Here is a 22,694-nt window from a genome sequence, read left to right as displayed (position 1 = left end):
ATTTTTTTTTTAAACGACTCCAACTGTAATAATGTAATATAAAAGCTAAATTTCAAACAAGGCACAATCTAAGCATTATGGGTGATTGGTCCTTTGAAGAAATCTACGAAAATGTTTTTTTTTTTGCACGGTTTTCACATTCCCAAGTACAGCACAACAAAAAGTGCAGTTTTTTTAATCTTGTATTTTTTCTGCATCTGCCATTGATGCCCATCACAATCATTTGCCCCCTTTCATTTTACACAAAAGATGACCAATTTGGACCACCGCTTGAAGACATGGAAACCCAGTCAGATAAAAGAGCACCTTACAGTCACTGTAGGCCAATTAAAACATCAGAAAATGCTATGTACCAGAAAAGACAGAATAGGTTCCGTAAAGCCAACCAACAAAAGTTACTTCAATATGATACAGTATTGAAGTTTATATGGCCACTCTAGATAAATACATGTTCATTTTCCTTCACTGTAGACAGTTACCCACTCTAACCTCATGCGGTCAGCACGAGGTCTGTGATCAAATCTGCCATAAACACCGCTGTATATTAACCCAACAGAAATGAAATGTACACTACACTTTTGTGACAATCTGGCACGTGCTTTTGATCAACTCAAATAATAATAATTTTAACCAGTCAATTTAAGGTACTAGGTGATTCAAATGTTCTAAATTTGCCACAAATAAAATTTAGGAAATGTTCTGCAAAGAAAGGAATATTACAGGTCTTTGGTAAAACTGTCCAGTAACATAAACCGGTGGCATAACTCTTACTTTTAAAGGTTGTATCCGTCTCATTGCATGATGCAGTAAGATCCAATCCAAACACACCTAAACTTTTACAAACTGAGCTGCCCGTGACCTCTGACCTGCTGTTAAAAACTACAGGCAAAGCCAGACTTAATTCACAAACATACACCGCTTTTTGCAATACTATATTTATATAAGTGAAAATGTATTATGTTAAAGGGTAACCTTTCCCTTTAAATAAGATTTACAGAGCTACTTGAACACCACTTTGGTTTGTTTTGAGAAATTCACAAAGACATCATTCATTTAGTTGGCTTCACGGGCAAAAACATTGACCAAAAGACCTCGTGAAACAGCTTTACAGGGAAACAATGCAACAAATACACACTAACTTGGAATTACTTGAAAAGGGATCATCTAAAGCAGAACAGGTCTATGACATCATTCTAAGCCATTGTACTCAAACAGACGAATTACACAGAATAACAATCTTAATTTTCATAGTTTGTGGAATCTGAGCTGTGGATGCACAACATTCAAACATCTAAATGTGTTACAAGAACTACAATAATACCTTTTTCAGAGGCAGCAAAGCTTGCTGAAAATTTAAGCCGTTACTACTCTAAAAATAACTCCATACAAATATTCTGGCAGTGTGACACAGAGCGATTATTTTTAGCTTTTTTTCTTCTTTTTACAACACATAGCTGGTTATTATATCGCATAACATGCAATACCAGAAGTGCTTGGTCAGCTTAATGATGTATTATAATAGTAAGATGTAATATGTGAAAATACTATCACCTTTACATATTTGTCCTCTGAGTTGTGTAATTGTCATTTGAGTGTATGTAAACAATACATCTTCCTATAGTTATAAGAAGCAAAAGGTATACCTGGAGTTAAATGTTCTATTGAATTTAAAGCAAGAATAAACACAGTAGAAGGTCATTTCAATTAGACTATGCACAAAGTCTATGCAAAATATAACAGGTCAACACACAATTCTTCATTCGATGCCGAAATATGTTACAATTACAGTTGTCGTCTGTTTAAAAAGCATTTTTAGATGTTGCTATACTCTATTTGCATACTCCCTAAATTAAATTGTCAAAACTAACTTGACTGAAGCTGCACCAAAGAGCACCACAGCCTAGGAATGGATTTGGGTTGAGGGCGGGCTCTTGGAGAGGCTGAAGTCAGAACACAGGCTCTGACAAATGTCCGCTGTTTACATGTTTACAATGATCTGGAGCTCAGACAGATGATTGCCCAAATTCACTGGCTTTTCTCAATAAACATGTTGTGTGCAGAGGCCTGTGCACAAGCTTCAAATATTTGTGTTTGCGTCGACAAATTTACATTTATTTCCTTTAGAACTATGGCAAGGCACTTTTGAAATATGTTCTATTCAAGGTCAGGAGGCTATATACTGTATATGTATTTTAAAAAACCTCGCCATTTTCGGCAGCTAGTACATGCTCTCTAATAGATAGGCTATAGAAATCTTTACACAGCAAAACTTAATGATTGAATAACAGCTTTAACATGTAAAATGTGCCTTACTGATATTACAGCTGCTGGTTATGCCTAATATGCTTTGTAAATTTGCACTTATTTGATTGAAATTTAAAAAATCTATGAAAAAGCATTATAAACTATGTAGTATGTTCTGTGAAATCTTAATACATAGAACCATGCCATGATTTACAAATAGAAAACAAACAAAACAATCAAATTACTTTTCACAGTACACACAAAAGCTTCGGACAATAGCTTATAGAAAAAGTATAAATCTACAAAAGACAAAAAAGAATACCTAAAAAGCAGCTTAAAGCAAATGTCTAAACCCTTAACATAGTTCCACATTAACAAAGTGCTTAAATAAGAAAACAAAGTTCTTCAGAAAGTTGGTCAATATTATGATGGCTGACTGAATGGCTTTTTTTTAAATGTTTTTGTTTAAATGTACTACACAATTTGAATTCAATAGGAAAACCAACTAACATGTAATGTCTTAACAACCATATTAAATAATTGCCATGACAATGTTCATTTAGCAAAAGCTAAATCTCTTGGAAATCACCATCAGTCAAGCATCATTTAATATCTAATAAAAATTAACTGTAGAAAACTGACATTGCTATACTGTATATAAAATGTAAATATACATTAGTAGTTTTCAAAGAGCTATTTTTTTAAATAGTACCTTTAATCATTACATCACCATTTTAGTATTTTTGTTCTACAGTAGGGGCATTCAGCTTTACTAGATGCACAGTTCTCACATAGTACATAATGTTGGCAAGGCTGCAGAACAACGCAACGATCATGCTTTTGGCAAACTATACATTTCTTTGACTGAAGCTGATATATTACCTGTTGGAGAAAAGAAGAACGAGTATCAGCGGCGATCTTGAAAATTACAGTTCATGCAGTTGTTGCTTTCAATTGAGCATGCTTCATCAAACACAGTAATCCGAGAAGTGTTTGGATGCTACAAGTGCAGTGCTGTGTGTGAACGCGCCTTTCTTACCCCGTCTATTAGATCTAGATCATTGCGCAGTTGGCTCTGGAGAGAGTGGAGCTTTGACAAAGGAAGCTGCTCGAGCTCTCCGTAGCTGCGCAGGAGAGGGGTTCCCGGGGTGTGACAGAGTACGTCAAAGTCCCCTTGGAGCTCCTTCAGCTTACGCTGGGTTTCCTCCCACTTCTGCTCTGCCAGCTGCCGCTCCGCCTCAGCTGCTTTTGCTTGTTCCTTTGCTTCATGCGCATCTTTCCGACAGGCTTCACAGGCCTGAAACGTCCAATAGTGGTCAGAACAAAGACCAGATACAAAGTAAGAACAAGGCATTTGTGGTGGCTGACCTGTTTGACCTGATGCCAGGCTTCTTCCCATTGTTTGATCTTCCTTTTGGCTTCCTCCAACTCTCTGAAGAGGCGGCTCACATCTGCACTGCCTGCTGAAGACGTCAGGCTGCTGTACACTGTGGATGGACTGGAGGAAAAGCTGCCACTTGCAAAATCCCAAATGCTGCTTGATCCTCCGTTCAACCCTACGAAGTGTAAAGGAGACATATAATGCTATTACCTTTAACACTTGTTAGAATGGTATTTCCTCATCATTAGTTTACTCAACATTGTATTTTGATTGATTCATACATGTTTGAGTAATCCTGTGTTGTTCTGCAACTGAGGCTAGATTGCTTCAAAAAATCCTATTTTAACCTACCCCCTATGCATCCCCATACTAATATAATTGCAATTATTTTAAATAATTCTATTACTAAGCACAGGAAGCAGGAGTCCCTCCAGCCTGTCCTGTGTCTTCCCCAGGGGCCTTTACCCAGAACACCTTTACCCAGGGAGACGTACAGGAGACTCCGGAACAGATGCCCAACCCGCCTCAGCTGGCTCCTCTCCACGTGGAGGAGCAGCAGCTCTACTCCGAGCTCCTCACCCTATCTCTAAAGGGGGCGCACAGCCACCCTGCAGAGGAAACTCATTTCGACCGCTTGTATCTGCATTCTTGTCCTTTTGGTCATTACCCATAGCTCATGACCATAGGTGAGGGAAGGAACCTAGATTGACCGGTAAATCGAGAGCTTTGCCTTTCGACTCAGCTCCTTCTTCACCACAACAGTCCGATGCAGCGACCGCATCACTGCAGACGATGCACCGATCGGCCTTACTAAGCCATTTGAGATCTATATTGCCGTTAACAATATGTTAGTTAGTCAACAAGTGCCAATATGTCTCCTTTAACACAAACAACTTTACTTGTACAAGGACGTATTAAGCGTCCATGGAAGTTAAGGAGACTAATCAACTTGAATCACATCACAACTTACCCAAATTCTGAGATGAAGAATTTGGCGTTCCCAGAAGGCCGTGCTCCTGCTTGGCCAACATGGCTGCAGAATGATTTTGCTGATTTAGTGCTGCGGACAAGAGCGACTGGGACAGGGAATGGGAGAGGGAGCTCAAAGGTGAAGTAGACAGTGATGATGAAGAGTTAAATGAGGACGAGCGCCCAAGAGAACCAGGAATGTTAACAGGAGCAGATCCGCTGAGCATGCGACGACCTGCAGGGACACAAGTATTTACATCAATGCAATAAGGATCTTTTGTTATGTCTAACTATCCAAAGTTACGGAGCACTTACTTCCCAACCCCATATTGTGGTCCTGCTCTTCTAGCTCCTTATCAAGAGATGCAACATTGATGTCACTAAAATTGAGGTCTAGGGCAGATCCTGAGGACAATAGAACTGTCAATACATGTGGTAATTGAGGGGACGTACACGTAACCTCTACATACCTATGACAGACTCCACTGTGTTGCTCCCGGGGTAGAATGGTGTGGCTTTTGCATTCATGGTTGATAAGGTGGTGGGTGAAGAACTATCAGAGCCAATACTGGATGCTAAACTGGATGCGATACTGGAGGTAAAGCTGGATGCCAAAGCATTAACAGCTGAGAATACAGTATTTTGTGTCTAAAAACACACACAAGTCAGATTTTACTCTTAAATAAATGTAATTAATGTATTTATTGACATATAGTGATGAACGACATACCCTTTCTTGGTCCATAAATTTTGCCTCCCCTTGACCCTTATTCTTAATCTAGACAAACAAAAAGATTAATTGTAGAAAAAAAAAATCTGTATCATCTAGACTCTGTTTTTAGAAAGAAAAAAAAACACGTTTCGATTCTCATCCAAGAGTCATTCTCCATCTTGGATGAGAGTTGAAACGTTTTGTTTTTCTAGTTGTGATACAACTGATTTTTTTCTACAATGGAACACTCCTGGACGAATGAGGGATAACAACGAAAAAGGTCAATTGTATTTTCTACTTGTAGAATCAAAGAGGCGAGAGTAGAAATTTACATGATTTACATAAATAGGATGACCAAAAAACATAAAATAGGCTACTTAGATCACTGGTAAAATACTGTGTGTGGACTGTGTTTTAAAGTTACTGAGAGTCAGTCAGTGTACCTGATCCTCACGTTCAAAGCCTGGTGCTTTGGGATAGTTAGACATCAGAGATGAGACACTGGATGTGGCGGACTCTGAGCATAAACTATTGTTAGTTAAAGATTTGGGCCGACTGATGGAGCCAATCGGGGATAACAAACTGTCGTTTTCTGAGCTGGTGGTTAAAGTTGAGCTATTTGAACATGAAACCTGAGGGGAAGAAGTGGACACAATGAGTAAAATGATCAAAAGAAAAACAAAACAATGTTTACCCTGAAACATAAAAGAAAATCATAAAAGGAAATCAGCAGTGTGTGTCTACATATTCTATTCATTAAAGTAATACTGTACTGTATTATGTATAGTGCAAGAATTGATTATCTATTGTAATAATTTTAAATTTGATAGTTGATAAATGCACAGAAAATAACGCTTTAGTAAAATAACAAATGCACATGAATAAATGCAATGATGAATGATTCTATGTGATGGGAGGGGAAACATACACTTCCAACACCGTTGCTACTGCTGGTGCTGGAGTTGCCCGCACTGGTCCAGTCACTGGTGGGACACTCTGAATACTGCTGGGACTGAGAGCTGGACTGTATCGCTGTCAGCAAAGAGCTCATGGTCTCTTCTGTAGAGGGTATTCCTGGTATAAAATATAATTAATATGCATGTAGCCAAATCATAAAAGCATTTTATATATTTTGTATTAAAAGCCTTACTTTCTACATGTGCAAATGCACAAAAGGGTCCTCTGGGACAGTATCCAGTTTGCCTCATATCGTTGCATTTGGTTGATTTATAGATCTATTGTATGGACAAAATACATTATAATGTAGTGAGTATTCAACACACAGGTGCTTTGATTCATCAATTATAAAGAATGAATTTGAGAGCAAGAAAAGTCACTCACCTCAGGGTGAAACTGCTGCTCTGTGCGAGAGTGACAATACTGACAGCTGTCTCCACTGTCACACTTTGAGGGCTCGCCCCACTCATCCCCATGTTTCACATTTGGACACGGAGTTGACCTGCACTCACAGACAGATCCAGGTCACACTCTGCATGTCTGCACAATCTTTGACTTAAGTAAAAGAGCTTTCCCACCTGTATTTGTACTTTCGAGGATTTCGTCTTCGATCTCTACTGTTGTGGTAATGGGGACAGGCATAACCTTGTCTGCATAGTCTAGGGGGCTTAGTACACTGGTCTGTTTTATAATTGGCTAAAACAAAATTGGTATCTGAAAAGGCACAAAAAAGGATGGTCATGGCTGTTCCACTATGGAAATATTGTTAGTTATAGAACAACGACCGTATACTGTTTTATATGCACACCTTGCCATCGTGGGTCTTCTGTTAAGGTTTTTTCAATCATAGCTTGACTTGCTAAAACACCAGGCTGCAGGTCAGGGATGCCTTCACCTGAGCCCAGCTGTCCATTTTGAAGAGCTTCTTGTGCTTGTATCTCTCTGTGTAAACAAATGTCATTAGATGACATTTATTTCAGATACAGCGAATACATTTTTTCAGAGCTTATAACAGTTAGGTTGGTGTATGTCACCTGATATCGTAGACAGGAGGCCGGAGGTCGTGTGGCCCGTGAGCAAATGCACAATGGAGTCCATTCTTCACACAATGCCCTCGAGCATCGGTCTCGTGGATACAAGTGCCTGTCTTGTAATAGCGGAGATGGTACTTGCGCTCAGTGTCACCAGTCGTCCGGTGTAGATACGGACAGCTGTAGAAGCACAGAATGCAAATATTTTAACATTTATAAATACATTAGAATTACAAAAAAAATGATATGTTCAGCATAAAGCAACAATAAACAAGTAATCTTTAAAAAAATGTAGGGCTACATCTAATAATACATTTTGCCTTGCTTGAAATCTCAATAGAGACAAAACACTTTCACACAATGTAATTACTTCTCAGTCCAGGTCAAAACAGCTCTCCATGACCATTGCATTGCTCTCCATGACCATTGCATCTTAAAATAATATCTGGTTTATTAAACACCACCCTTTATATTTCCATCTAGAGCTGCAACTGTTTCTATAGCAACACATAAGGCCTTCCAAAAATAACTTCCATTAGCAACGAGCTATTGTGAGGTCTACAGTCAATTACTTGAGACAGAGCTATTTTTCCAGCACTTTCATTTCAGAAGCAAGCTCATTTTTATCTTGCCACATACTGTAGTGGAATTAGTAATTTATATTAAAAATGTATATATATATATTAAAAAGTGTGAAAATAATTCAACCACCATGCAAACTGTGGATAATGCAAAAAGATTTACCAAAGAATTTACAAAAAGGCCTATCTGCACAATTGTATGCATTATTTGCATCAATCATCGTGCTATTTTTTTTTTAATATATACTACTATTATAATATATATACATTTTTAACTGGGAAAAAGTCACACTCAATTTGTCTACTATAGTGCACAGTGTTTAAATCAATGTTTCTATTCTTCTGCTGTCCTTGAATTGTGCCTATTATCTCATCTTAACTCCTAATATAAATGTTTCATGTTTTTTTTAATCAGTAAAACAGACTGTAACATAGAAAACGCATCAACAAGTCAGTATAGCCTCAAATCACTAGCCCAGAAGCAGCAGAAAGCAGTGGATGTTGATCAGCTTATAACATTGTAATAAGTAACGTTGATCCATTCCCCAAACACACACAAGTGCTTCAGAAACAGATCTTTCCTTTTAGACAACAATCACTGCACGTAACGACCACCTCCACATGTAAACACGACCACCTCCACATGTAAACACGACCACCTCCACACGTAAACACGACCACCTCCACACGTAAACACGACCATCTCCACACGTAAACACGACCACCTCCACATGTAAACACGACCACCTCCACATGTAAACACGACCACCTCCACATGTAAACACGACCACCTCCACATGTAAACACGACCACCTCCACATGTAAACACGACCACCTCCACATGTAAACACGACCACCTCCACATGTAATGACCACCTCCACATGTAATGACCACCTCCACATGTAATGACCACCTCCACATGTAATGACCACCTCCACATGTAAACACGACCACCTCCACATGTAATGACCACCTCCACATGTAAACACGACCACCTCCACGTGTAAACACGACCACCTCCACGTGTAAACACGACCACCTCTACATGTAAACACGACCACCTCCACATGTAAACACGACCACCTCCACATGTAAACACGACCACCTCCACATGTAATGACCACCTCCACATGTAATGACCACCTCCACATGTAATGACCACCTCCACATGTAAACACAACCACCTCCACATGTAAACACGACCACCTCCACATGTAAACACGACCACCTCCACATGTAATGACCACCTCCACATGTAAACACGACCACCTCCACATGTAATGACCACCTCCACATGTAAACACGACCACCTCCACATGTAATGACCACCTCCACGTGTAAACACGACCACCTCCACGTGCAAACACGATCACCTCCACCTCCACATGTAAACACGACCACCTACACATGTAATGACCACCTCCACATGTAAACACGACCACCTCCACATGTAATGACCACCTCCACATGTAAACACGACCACCTCCACATGCAAACACGACCAACTCCACATGCAAACACGATCACCTCCACCTCCACATGTAAACACGATCACCTCCACCTCCACATGTAAACACGACCACCTCCACATGTAATGACCACCTCCACGACCACCTCCACATGTAACCACGACCACCTCCACATGTAAACACGACCACCTCCACATGTAAACAGGACCACCTCCACATGTAAACACGACCACCTCCACATGTAAACACGACCACCTCCACATGTAAACACGACCACCTCCACATGTAAACACGACCACCTCCACATGTAAACACGACCACCTCCACATGTAAACACGACCACCTCCACATGTAAACACGACCACCTCCACATGTAAACACGACCACCTCCACATGTAAACACGACCACCTCCACATGTAAACACGACCACCTCCACATGTAATGACCACCTCCACATGTAAACACGACCACCTCCACATGTAAACACGACCACCTCCACATGTAAACACGACCACCTCCACATGTAAACACGACCACCTCCACATGTAAACACGACCACCTCCACATGTAAACACGACCACCTCCACATGTAAACACGACCACCTCCACATGCAAACACGACCACCTCCACATGCAAACACGATCACCTCCACATGTAAACACGACCACCTCCACATGTAAACACGACCACCTCCACATGTAAACACGACCACCTCCACATGTAAACACGACCACCTCCACATGTAAACACGACCACCTCCACATGTAATGACCACCTCCACATGTAATGACCACCTCCACATGTAATGACCACCTCCACATGTAATGACCACCTCCACATGTAAACACGACCACCTCCACATGTAAACATGACCACCTCCACATGTAATGACCACCTCCACGTGTAAACACGACCACCTCCACGTGTAAACACGACCACCTCCACGTGTAAACACGACCACCTCCACGTGTAAACACGACCACCTCCACATGTAAACACGACCACCTCCACATGTAATGACCACCTCTACATGTAAACACGACCACCTCCACATGTAAACACGACCACCTCCACATGTAAACACGACCACCTCCACATGTAATGACCACCTCCACATGTAATGACCACCTCCACATGTAATGACCACCTCCACATGTAAACACAACCACCTCCACATGTAAACACGACCACCTCCACATGTAAACACGACCACCTCCACATGTAATGACCACCTCCACATGTAAACACGACCACCTCCACATGTAATGACCACCTCCACATGTAAACACGACCACCTCCACATGTAATGACCACCTCCACGTGTAAACACGACCACCTCCACGTGCAAACACGATCACCTCCACCTCCACATGTAAACACGACCACCTACACATGTAATGACCACCTCCACATGTAAACACGACCACCTCCACATGTAATGACCACCTCCACATGTAAACACGACCACCTCCACATGCAAACACGACCAACTCCACATGCAAACACGATCACCTCCACCTCCACATGTAAACACGATCACCTCCACCTCCACATGTAAACACGACCACCTCCACATGTAATGACCACCTCCACGACCACCTCCACATGTAACCACGACCACCTCCACATGTAAACACGACCACCTCCACATGTAAACAGGACCACCTCCACATGTAAACACGACCACCTCCACATGTAAACACGACCACCTCCACATGTAAACACGACCACCTCCACATGTAATGACCACCTCCACATGTAAACACGACCACCTCCACATGTAAACACGACCACCTCCACATGTAAACACGACCACCTCCACATGTAAACACGACCACCTCCACATGTAAACACGACCACCTCCACATGTAAACACGACCACCTCCACATGTAATGACCACCTCCACATGTAAACACGACCACCTCCACATGTAAAAACGACCACCTCCACATGTAAACACGACCACCTCCACATGTAAACACGACCACCTCCACATGTAAACACGACCACCTCCACATGTAAACACGACCACCTCCACATGCAAACACGACCACCTCCACATGCAAACACGATCACCTCCACATGTAAACACGACCACCTCCACATGTAAACACGACCACCTCCACATGTAAACACGACCACCTCCACATGCAAACACGACCACCTCCACATGCAAACACGATCACCTCCACATGTAAACACGACCACCTCCACATGTAATGACCACCTCCACATGTAATGACCACCTCCACATGTAAACACGACCACCTCCACATGTAAACACGACCACCTCCACATGTAATGACCACCTCCACATGTAATGACCACCTCCACATGTAAACACGACCACCTCCACATGTAAACACGACCACCTCCACATGCAAACACGATCACCTCCACATGCAAACACGACCACCTCCACATGCAAACACGATCACCTCCACGCACACAGAGACACAAGGAGGAGATGTGGGGGGGACTTACTCGTCTCCATCGGGGCAGATTCCTGTGGTCTCGTCGTATTTCGTGCAGTAGACGTCCGGGCTGTAGTTAAATGTCCCGTCTCTACGTCTGATGGGTCGCCGTCTTCGCTGGTTGAGAAAATGCCAATGAAAGCACGTGAAGGGTCTGTGCTGCGTGCACTTGTGCTGAAGGAACAAGGGGCACTGCTCTGTCCTAAACTCCTTCAAATATCTGCAACAACGACCAAACACACCATTAATAATTCAACACCGTACTCGATAGACGCTTATTTAGAGTGTTCTTTTTCAAAAAATGAAGAGTGTGAGTGTTCAGAGTGTCGCGTCTTCTACTAGTCTCGAGCAACAAAATATTTTAGGTCACCAACGTTAGCTCCGGATTCACAGATCAAAGTACGCAAAGAACGCTGCGTACCAGTTCTTGCGGTGTCTACGCGTACGTCAGTAAATGTGCGTAGCAAGAGGGGAACTCAAAATAAGGCCGAGCTATTTACAACCAGTCTGCGTTAGCGAGTTCCTGGCTAATCATTTAGCAGCCCAAGTTGTCGCACTAAAATTAACAGGATATCGCAAAACACGACTTGAAGTGTCAAAAATAGTCGCAAACCATTCGTACGGCGTTCAAATAGACATTCGAAGACCTGAAGGAGGCTGTGTTTCTTAGATTTGGAGAAATGTCGGAGCGTGGAGTCGCTGTTTGCTATGCAGCGTTAGTCACAAAGCAAGGAAAAGCACCATGTTTCAACGCACGCACTAGAGTTGAGGAATGTAAGTAATACAAATGCACAATTACGCACATGCAAAAAACAGATACTGTGCTAAACGCGGTTATTGTTAAGTTTACTTGCTTTACTCACGTATAGTGGGTAGGTTTCTCGGTTTGAGGAGACGCATTGGCCGCCGTTTTCGAAACCGACGGCATTTTCAGTCAAAACAATGAAATGCGCATGCGCCCAGATCTGTTGCTCCTGTGCACGCACGCACGCACACACTTACGCACGCACACACATTACGCACGCACTGTGCAGGGGGCGCTCCAGCTTAGCAGGAAGATTTTCTTACTGAATCAATATACTTGTGTACTGTGTGGTAAACATGATTTCCTGCAATAAATGTAATTTATCAGTGGGTTTTCGAATGACTAAATCCGCCCTTCACAATAACGCCTGTAAGTGCGGATCTTCACTTCTCCTTCCATTCATAGTGATTCAAAGTGATAAACTGTTCAATTAGCCTAATGTTAAACCAATGGAGATGGAGACTATTCTAACACTATAGATTGATAAATGCACATATATATATATATATATATATATATATATATATATATATATATATATATATATATATATATATATATATATATATATATATATATATATATGTTTTGCTTTTAATAGCACTCTAAACCACTCTGGTTCTAGACAAAGCACATCTGTTCAGTGCAACTAGCCCTTCATTGTCCTGCAATCCAGCAGGGGTTTTAAATGTACAAATGCAATTATTTTTCTTATCCATTATTCAGACACCTAGACCCACATAGCACTCTCCCTTGTAATTATTCATAAGACATGGCATATCGAGTCCTAATTACTTTAACTGCCCAACCAGGTTGCCCCTTTGTCTGGAAGTTGTGCATAACATTCACCTTAATTTGTTTTATCACTGATATTTTGGTTTCAAAGATGTTCTTATCAGTAAAATGTTTCATGGAAATGTTTTGTGTCAGCAGGAGTTAGGGGCATACCCCTATTTAATTGTTTGATGTTGGCTTCTGGCCACCTCTTGTTTACCAAAGCGGATCAGCTGCACAGGCCCTAGTCCTCCTTTCTGCTCACCTCAATGCAATGTTCTGACGGCCCTGGTGGCTGAGAGATGCAGCAGCCCCTTTTTCATAGCACATCAAATCTCGACATAAAATGTTCAAAATGGGGCTGTAGTAAAACATGAAATGCCACATTAGGGTTTATAACGCATTACAGGGAGCTTATTTAAATGTGTTTGGAATAAGGAGGTAAATACAGAAGGGGGTGGGGAGTACGCGATTGACATGTTCTGTGAGCACCCTCATGGTAGACTGTAGCACCCTCTTAATCCCTCCTTCAAAAAAAGTCTGGGTGAAACTCAGCCTACTACATTTTCCCACACAATTACTTCTGAATGTTTATAAGAAGTGTTTTGGTACTTTTACTATGGTGGCCCTAGAAGTGCAAAAAACACATACATCAGAATATTTATACAAAAAATCTGATCATAGTCACAAAATAGCCAAAATATTTGAACAGAAAACTTGGTAGCACTTTATAATAACTTCACTTATTCCTGGCTTAGTAAAGCATGAACAAAGACAGCTAATTGTTTATTAAGAATTATTCAGGCTTAGTAATGTCTTAAGTAATTCTCTCACCCTAACCTTATTTAAATCATTACAAGGCCTTTGTTCATGTTTTTTTTTTTAGGTAAATTAACGTGTAGTTTTTATAAAATGGTACCGAAAACATTTTATTAAAAGGTGCAAACAAATGCAGTGGCAGCTCTGACTCCCTGGGCCCACTGGGTAAGGTGTACTTTATTGTTTGCATAGGGAAACGTGACATTGGAAGAGCCCGTTTCATCTAAAATGGTATCAGAAGTTTGTGTATCACTTGTGCACATATATCAGCGCTTATGTGCATGTTCCGTTTTTGAGATTTGGATCAACAATGCACAAATGTTTCACACCATTTTTGAGAAAAACGGACACTTGAGGAGGATGAGCCAATACCCCATCAATAATCTCAATATCTCAAAATGGACCGTGCACAATTGCTGATATTGTGTGTGCACAAGTACAAACATTTGACACAATTTTGGCATGAATTGGACACTTTGGGGCTGGATGTCTTCCCATGTAAGGCCAGAACTGCCACTGTGTTTTATTTTGTTTTAAATCAACCCTTTGTTGATATGTTTCGGTCATTTTGTGAATGTTCACATTTTTTATTTGAAAGTTTGACCGATGCTAAATGTGTTTGTCACCTCTGGGCCACCATATTTTACAGACTCTTCCCATCCTCACTGCCCTAAACCTTTTGACAAATCATATTGCCATTCACTGGTAACTATTATCGTTGACAAAAGCCCATTTAATGCAAATTGATGTGTTTACCTTGGTCACCACCAGCACCTGGCTCTTGCTATACCATCACCCTAACAAGAGTGGACACATTATGGGGACAGTAAGACACTCGTGCTACACTTGAATGCAATTCTAAAATCATCTGCCATCTATTGAACTTTGCAAAATATATTTCAAAAAGCAACAACACTTGGGTGTGAACCTATTTCAGCTGTAATGCTTGGAAACTGTTTAAGGAGACAAATTTAGACCTTGACATGCTGTAAAAACAGGCACAACAACATGTTATATTTACAGTGCATGTCTTTCTCACAAGCTTTTATTAACAGACCCTTTTTTGTCAGTTAGAATTAATAGACATAAAGACATTAAATGTGCTGATACAGAAAGGTACTGTAGTGAGAGCATTATTGGTGCTTTTGTTTTTGTTCATGGAGCTGTGGAGGTCAAACCTGGGTCACATCACTCCGGACTGACAGGCCTAAATTCAAACTGTTTCTGCAGAAGCGGTTGACCACTGACCAGTCGGCCTTCTGCTTGACAAAAAGCCTCAGCTTGTCCCTGAAAGTTTCTCCCAGAAAGCTGTAGATGATGGGGTTGAGGCAGCTGTTGGAGAAAGCAGCAAGGTTGACAATGTGCCCTGTGAGGGGGTAGTCGTGCCACAAGGGGGCATCTGTCCTGTGGGTCGGATCTGCAGTACCCTGCAGCAGCTGGATGCTGATGAAGACGTTCTCGGGCAACCAACAGATGAAGAACACCAGCACTACCACCACAATCATACGCAGGGCCTTCTGTCGCCTGGGCCACAGTCCACGATGCTTCTGAGATTTCATTAGGATTCGGCCAATCAGAGAGTAGCACAGGCCAATAATGGAGAAGGGAACCAAAAAGCCAATGGTGACCTCCAGCCACTGGATCTCAAACACATTAGCAAAGCAGAAGTGCAGCTCCCCTCGGTGCTGGGTCTGCACTATAGTGAAGGGCAGCAGAGTAGCCAAGATGGACGCCATCCATATCAGGCCACAGCTCAATTTGGCGTGCTGCATAGTTCTCAGAGGGCTGCTGCTCACTGAGCTGGCTAACGCCACGTAGCGGTCAATGCTCATCCAGGTGAGGAAGAAGATACTGCTGTACATGTTGACCTGCAGAAACAGAGACATGAAAGTGCACAGCACTGCATAGTCGTAATACTTCTCATTCAGGTTGAAAACCTCAATGAGGGAGTCCGCTACTAATATAAGATCCGCTGCTGCCAGGTTCACAAAGTATAAGTCTGGGATGGTCATCTTCTCTCTGTGGTTCAGATTGACCACAAGGATTAAGATGTTACCAATAAATCCAATAGGAAACAGGAGGATAGTGTACATACATGACAGGAAGAGGCCGATTATGTAGACCTGGTATTTGTCAGGGTCCTCAGTCACTTCTGTTGTGTTGTACTCTGTAGTATTTACATACTGTGTACTGTTTGCATATATCCAGAGCAGAGCCGTGGTCTGCTCTTCCATCCTGAAGATACTCAGGCTGTCCTGTGTCCGTAAGTACCTCTACATCCTCAAACCCAGTTAGTTCCCAGCCATGGCACACACACAGCAGATTCATCAATGCACAGTGGTCATGCTGACTGATGTCAGATCAGTTCTAGGGTTCATGGTTTCATGCGATCATTCATCTTCTGTTAGGTCCCAAATAAAACATTTCCATTATTTAAAAACATTGTATCCTCAAAATCCCAAAGTCACACGGTCAAGACGCTGCAAAGACGCCTGTCTTTGCTGACCTGGTATGCTTTCTACCTTGTCTCTCCAAGTGCATTTTTATTCAGCAAGACACAGTTGGCTATGCAGAATTAGCAGCAAGCTGCAACACAGACAAGAGAAGAAGCATAATTCAAGAAATCTGTTATACATTACACTGTGCAGACAAGCAATTTTTTGTTTAGTTAATTTTACTGGTGCTACAGCCTGCACATTAACATTCAATGGTCACATTTAAGTAGATGCATTGAAACCTTAAGCCAATCTAAACTTACTTCACTCTCTGCTCTGACCTTATGAATATTGACAGTCAAGAATGTCATTAACATTAAATATACCCTGTTTGAACTTACCCCTATGTATTTATACAACCCATATTTATCTATACAAATACTATGCAGGTCTATAGATATCACACCTGCATGCACAGCTACATGTTGTCTTCAAAATACAGTATATATTTTGAAAAATTAGCCGGGAAATGCTCTGCCCTAAAGAGTGCTGATTGTCTAATATAGTGAGATTCATTGGCATTCGGAAACGTCTTACATCTCTCTCCATTTTCCGAGAATTGAGGGACTATGCAATTTGAGCATTGCACCACATACATTTAGGAATAAATAGAAAAACAAATAAGGGATACGTGTTTTTGTATAGCTGTATCTTTTATCTAAGTGAAACGCAACACAACAATTACACATAAGATAAACACCAAGAAGTCTTATTTATGATGCTTGAACTTTATCAACCCTAAAGGTCATGACCTCTCGAAAGTTGTACTGAGTCAAATAAATACACGCAATTTAAACAGCAGGTTTTGAATCATTAAATATAGTGCAGGAAATCAAAATATGAGTTATTTGTATAGTAAAACATATCAACAGAAGTCTAAACTAATAAGAATAGCTTACCTCATAACCTGTCCTTGTCAGTGCTCTCGTCTGTTCAGCTGGACACTCAAACATGTGGCAGTCCCAAACCACGTCTCCTGCTCCACCTGCTGCTGTTGGCCCATCCTTGTCTGGACAATACAGAGCGGAGGGGTAGGGTGGGAGGTGGAGGAAGAGGAGGAGGGCTCTGCTTTGTCTCTCTCAAAATAAACCATAACACGACTCCTTCTAATCACCTTCAAACCAGTTTAGAGAAAACTCGAAAAAAATTAATAAATGTCAAACTAGCCACACGCACTATTATGGCAAAATGTGTATCCTCAATTTAACGGTGCACTAGTAACTTTTTCTGATAGTAGTGGCGCAGGTGTGTTAAAAAAATTAAATAAAACGTGAATTCTCCCATTCTTCTTGAAAGTAGGAAGGAACTTGGCGTCACCTGTCTGTCCTCTTTCAGATCGTTACATCTAATGCCACTGGAACATTCAGGAAAAACCAAAACAAGGACAAGGTTTCCTAGTACATCTTCAAATTTACTATAGAAAACCATTTTTTTGTCAATTTATATAATTTATTTTACTTCTTAAACTTTTGTTGTTGTTGCAACTTTAGAAATGTCAGTTATAGCTACAAGAACGGTATTTTATTTTCAATGAATAACACATTTGTAAGTAAGTTAAATATTTTCTATTGAGTATGTGATCAATAAGCTACATTGTATTATTGCTTTTATACATAATCATACAATAGATAATGTAAACATGACTCATAGTTTATTAAAGGAAGGCTCCCATTTTGTGAGTTATCTTGAAAATGTAGTTAAAGGGAAATCAATAGATACAAACAACCTGAGGCCTAAAATGTTGACCTGACTGAGGAGTTCACCATCAAAGCCAATAAGGAGGAAACAGAGCAGACTCTGCAGTGCTCTGAGGACACGGTCACATCTACATAATATAAACTAATACGTCTCAGACCAAACACAGAATAAAATGTCTGTCTGCGTGCCCGACTCTTGTGGGTGAAGTAGTTTATTTATCATGTTTACGTTACAATCTATGGTCTGATTTGTGGTAAAGAACATACAGTGAGTACCGGTGGTCCACCTCAACGTGCTGATGCTACTGTACCAAATTAATGTCATGATTGAGCCTAAACAGTTGCATAAGAGATTTGTACGGTTGTGTAAAAGCAATATTAGCAGCATCAAGAGTGTTTTTTTAAACTTCCTATATTCTGTGATCTGTCCTTTTCCTCTGCATCTACTGCGTTGTATCAATGAAATTTCCCCATGTGTGGACAATAAAGGATTATCTTATCTTATCAATAGCCTACTGCAACTTTGAATGTAAAAACTCTGAGAGCATCACTAGAAATGTATGTTGATGTTTTACTGACTGACTGTGTCTGGTATAATGTATTATTATATTCACAGAGCCTGTTGAGGCAGTGCCTTGTGATATGACATTAAAAATAGGCCTTAGGCAAACATTTGAAGAAAATATAAGCCATTGTGACAGGGTAACCTTTTTATAATGTACGTGATAGTTGGGTCGTTAATTTCTGTCATCTTGAAAAATGACCGTGGTTGGATGTTATGATATTGAGCACAAATTGATTATTGTCTGAAACTACACAGACAGTGAGGCAGCTGGTGGCCTGCAGCCTCATGCACAGCGGGCTCTTCTTGAGTAATTAGAACGGTTGCCATAGCAATTATCAATTGTAAAAAGCAAAGCATTATAATTTTTGAATGGGATAAAGTCTTCAGAATGTCTCAAGGTAAGATGAAACCTATAAATAGTGGTCTGGTTGCAGAGATTGTCATCTGAAATTTAGTACTTTTAAGCAAAAACTAGTTAACTAGTTAATAAATTAGTTAATAATAATAATCATTGAATAATGTATTAATATTTCTTAGCATAAATATTAGTTAATAATAATAATTGAATAATTAATATTTCTTAGCATAAATATTAGTTAATAATAATAATAATAATAATAATAAATATAGCCGCAAGCGGCAATGATCGGCCCTCGCCACGCCGCCGCTGCCACGCCACAAGAGGAGGGGGCCCCAATTGTCCTTTTATTACGCCTACTGCTGAATCTGTGACGCTGTCACATCTTCTCCCCTTTGTTTTACCATCAAAAAGCAATTTTATTTTGAATTCTTGGCAAAATGTGCGGCTTTGCCGCACAGACACCGTGACTCTTTGAATAAAAATGTGGATAACTTTTGATGGTCCACCCCTGAAGATGAGTCTCACCAAATTTCAGGTTAATAGGGCTGACGCGCTAAGAGGAGTTTGTGAAAGTCTAAAGTGTAAACATGTTCTGGCGATTTCCCCATTGGAATAACATGGAAGGTTTCGGTCATCGTTACGGCAAAGCCATAACAATTATGACATGGGTCTCATTGACTTTTTTGATGGGGATGCCAAAATTGAGTTGTGTGTCAAATTTCATATAATTTCGCAAAACTAAATATTTAACCTCCATATAAAATCTGTAGGGGGCGCTGTGGCTCCAAATTCATTTATTTCACTTCAAGTAGGTTTAGGGCAAAGAGTTTAACAACTGATTCTAATTTGACGCAATTCGGACTTTATCTGCGCAAACGGCAGAAATGTTAAATTTGGGAGATTTCTGAAATTCTAGCTACAGTTTGCGGCTTCGCCGCACAGAGACCGTGACAGGTATCAATGTAATTTGGATAACTTTTGATGTCCCACTCCTCAGTAGCATTTTCACCAAATTTCAGCTTTTTAGGGCCAACGCCCTGGGAGGAGTTCGTAAAAGTACGACGTTTGGAAAAACTCCGAAGTCATGTTTAGCCATTTTTGAAGCAATATGGCCGACATTTGGTTGGGCGGACGGCGTTGCCGTAATAATATTTTTTACTTCTCTTGTCACCATCTACCTCTGCGCCAAATTTCATGATTCTACGATCAGATTTTTTTTGGGTCATTTCCCATCTCTCGATGCATTTTTGGTACATTTGGGGGCGCTGACGCGCCAATTTTTTTTATTTTTGAGAAGGGAAATAGCCAGAATGTAGAGAGGCACGATTTTTAGAGGTGTGCAAATTTTTGTGACTTTTCGTCAATGTTCACAGGGTGAAAAATAGGGGGGTTGGTCCCGAGAAGAAAGAAAGAAAGAAAGAAAGAAGAAAGAAGAAAGAAGAAAGAAGAAAGAAGAAAGAAATATAGCCGCAAGCGGCAATGATCGGCCCTCGCCACGCCGCCGCCGCCACGCCGCAAGAGGAGGGGGCGCTAACGCGCCTCAATTGTCCTTTTATTACACCTACTGCTGAATCTGTGACGCTGTCACATCTTCTCCCCTTTGTTTTACCATCAAAAAGCAATTTTATTTTGAATTCTTGGCAAAATGTGCGGCTTTGCCGCACAGACACCGTGACTCTTTGAATAAAAATGTGGATAACTTTTGATGGTCCACCCCTGAAGATGAGTCTCACCAAATTTCAGGTTAATAGGGCTGACGCCCTGAGGGGGAGGAGTTTGTGAAAGTCTAAAGTGTAAACATGTTCTGGCGATTTCCCCATTGGAATAACATGGAAGGTTTCGGTCATCGTTACGGCAAAGCCATAACAATTATGACATGGGTCTCATTGACTTTTTTGATGGGGATGCTAAAATTGAGTTGTGTGTCAAATTTCATATAATTTTGCAAAACTAAATATTTAACCTCCATATAAAATCTGTAGGGGGTGCTGTGGCTCCAAATTAATTTATTTCACTTCAAGTAGGTTTAGGGCAAAGAGTTTAACAACTGATTCTAATTTGACACAATTCGGACTTTATCTGCGCAAACGGCAGAAATGTTAAATTTGGGAGATTTCTGAAATTCTTGCTACAGTTTGCGGCTTCGCCGCACCGAGACCGTGACAGGTATCAATGTAATTTGGATAACTTTTGATGTCCCACTCCTCAGTAGCATTTTCACCAAATTTCAGCCTTTTAGGGCCAACGCCCTGGGAGGAGTTCGTAAAAGTACGACGTTTGGAAAAACTCCGAAGTCATGTTTAGCCATTTTTGAAGCAATATGGCCGACATTTGGTTGGGCGGACGGCGTTGCCGTAATAATATTTTTTACTTCTCTTGTCACCATCTACCTCTGCGCCAAATTTCATGATTCTACGATCAGATTTTTTTTTGGGTCATTTCCCATCTCTCAATGCATTTTTGGTACATTTGGGGGCGCTGACGCGCCAATTTTTTTAATTTTAGAAAAGGGAAATAGCCAGAATGTAGAGAGGCACGATTTTTAGAGGTGTGCAAATTTTTGTGACTTTTCGTCAATGTTCACTGGGTGAAAAATAGGGGGGTTGGTCCCGAGAAGAAAGAAAGAAAGAAAGAAAGAATATTAAAGCCGCAAGCGGCATCCAACGGCCCTCGCGGGCCGCCGGCCTTCCGACTCTGCTCTCTGCATTTTACAGAGATGGCGATAACGCAAGAACTAAGACAACGACACATTGTACATGTACAATGCTGTGCTTAACCAGTGCAAATGAACACAAATGTCGGTCAAATGTGCAGCTCCAGCGCACAGAGACCGTGACACTTGGAATAAAAATATGGATAACTTTTGATGCTCCGCTTGTGTAGATTATTTTCCCAAAATATGAGCTTGATCGAGCTATTGCCCACAGAGGAGTTCATTAAAGTGTGAAGCGTAAATGTGAACATTTCAAGGATTTGGCGTTTTTCCCATTTGTGACAGTATATTTGCAGCTCCACAGCACAGAGACCGTAGCACTTAAAATCAAAATATGGATAAGTTTTGATGCCCCGTTTGTGTAGATGATTTTCCCCAAATATGAGTTTGATAGGACAATCGCCCTAGGAGGAGTTTGTTAAAGTGTGAAGCGTAAAAATGTGGTGATTTGAGCGATTTTGCGATTTTCCCATATGGATAACATGGGATGTTTCTGTCATCGCTACGGTTACGCCGTACAAAATATGACTTTGGCTCTCATACTTGTATGATCAGGATGGCAAATTAGAATTTTGTGCAAAATATCATGTCATTTGGAAAAACTCTATTGTTTATAGGCCACTCTGAAGGCCAAATAGTCAGA

At 40.9% G+C, this 22,694-nt stretch overlaps 2 protein-coding genes across 3 annotated transcripts; both read right to left on the bottom strand.

Annotated features, from left to right (window-relative positions):
* Window positions 1-2,834: 2,834 nt before the first annotated feature.
* unkl (unk like zinc finger) lies at window positions 2,835-12,802 on the bottom strand. 2 transcript variants are annotated; one of them, XM_072443049.1, is made up of 16 exons: window positions 12,686-12,802; window positions 11,833-12,042; window positions 7,298-7,474; window positions 7,072-7,205; window positions 6,842-6,977; window positions 6,648-6,765; window positions 6,457-6,541; window positions 6,235-6,380; window positions 5,750-5,938; window positions 5,325-5,372; window positions 5,065-5,242; window positions 4,910-4,999; window positions 4,596-4,829; window positions 3,613-3,800; window positions 3,284-3,541; window positions 2,835-3,126 (listed from the first exon to the last, which is right to left on the bottom strand). In XM_072443049.1, the coding sequence occupies exons 1-16, from the start codon at window positions 12,748-12,750 to the stop codon at window positions 2,971-2,973; spliced, it is 2,412 nt and encodes an 803-aa protein (XP_072299150.1). In that variant the 5' UTR covers window positions 12,751-12,802; the 3' UTR covers window positions 2,835-2,970. The 2 variants fall into 2 exon arrangements, with proteins under 2 accessions (XP_072299150.1, XP_072299151.1); XM_072443050.1 differs by lacking the exon at window positions 5,750-5,938.
* A 2,448-nt stretch (window positions 12,803-15,250) lies between these two features.
* Window positions 15,251-17,718, bottom strand: gper1 (G protein-coupled estrogen receptor 1). The gene is made up of 2 exons (XM_072442169.1): window positions 17,615-17,718; window positions 15,251-16,806 (listed from the first exon to the last, which is right to left on the bottom strand). The coding sequence occupies exon 2, from the start codon at window positions 16,452-16,454 to the stop codon at window positions 15,393-15,395; it is 1,062 nt and encodes a 353-aa protein (XP_072298270.1). The 5' UTR covers window positions 16,455-16,806; window positions 17,615-17,718; the 3' UTR covers window positions 15,251-15,392.
* Between the last annotated feature and the right edge of the window lie 4,976 nt (window positions 17,719-22,694).

Source organism: Eucyclogobius newberryi, unplaced genomic scaffold (assembly GCF_026437365.1).
Source record: "Eucyclogobius newberryi isolate DKJ021-1_F unplaced genomic scaffold, fEucNew1.0.hap1 SCAF_13, whole genome shotgun sequence".
Lineage (NCBI taxonomy): Eukaryota > Metazoa > Chordata > Actinopteri > Gobiiformes > Gobiidae > Eucyclogobius > Eucyclogobius newberryi.
The sequence above is the reverse complement of the archived record's forward strand: the minus strand, read 5'-3'. Positions and strand labels throughout refer to the sequence as shown.

What these genes read in the sequence shown, in the direction of transcription:
- unkl (XM_072443049.1), bottom strand. Translation starts at nt 12,750, where the DNA reads ATGCCGTCGGTTTCGAAAACGGCGGCCAATGCGTCTCCTCAAACCGAG. An exon ending in ATCTGCCCCGATGGAGACGA is followed by an intron (nt 7,475 to 11,832) that starts GTAAGTCCCCCC and finishes GTGCTTCTACAG; the next exon opens with CTGTCCGTATCTACACCGGA. An exon ending in TTCTTCATCTCAGAATTTGG is followed by an intron (nt 3,801 to 4,595) that starts GTAAGTTGTGAT and finishes TACACTTCGTAG; the next exon opens with GGTTGAACGGAGGATCAAGC.
- gper1 (XM_072442169.1), bottom strand. Translation starts at nt 16,454, where the DNA reads ATGGAAGAGCAGACCACGGCTCTGCTCTGGATATATGCAAACAGTACA.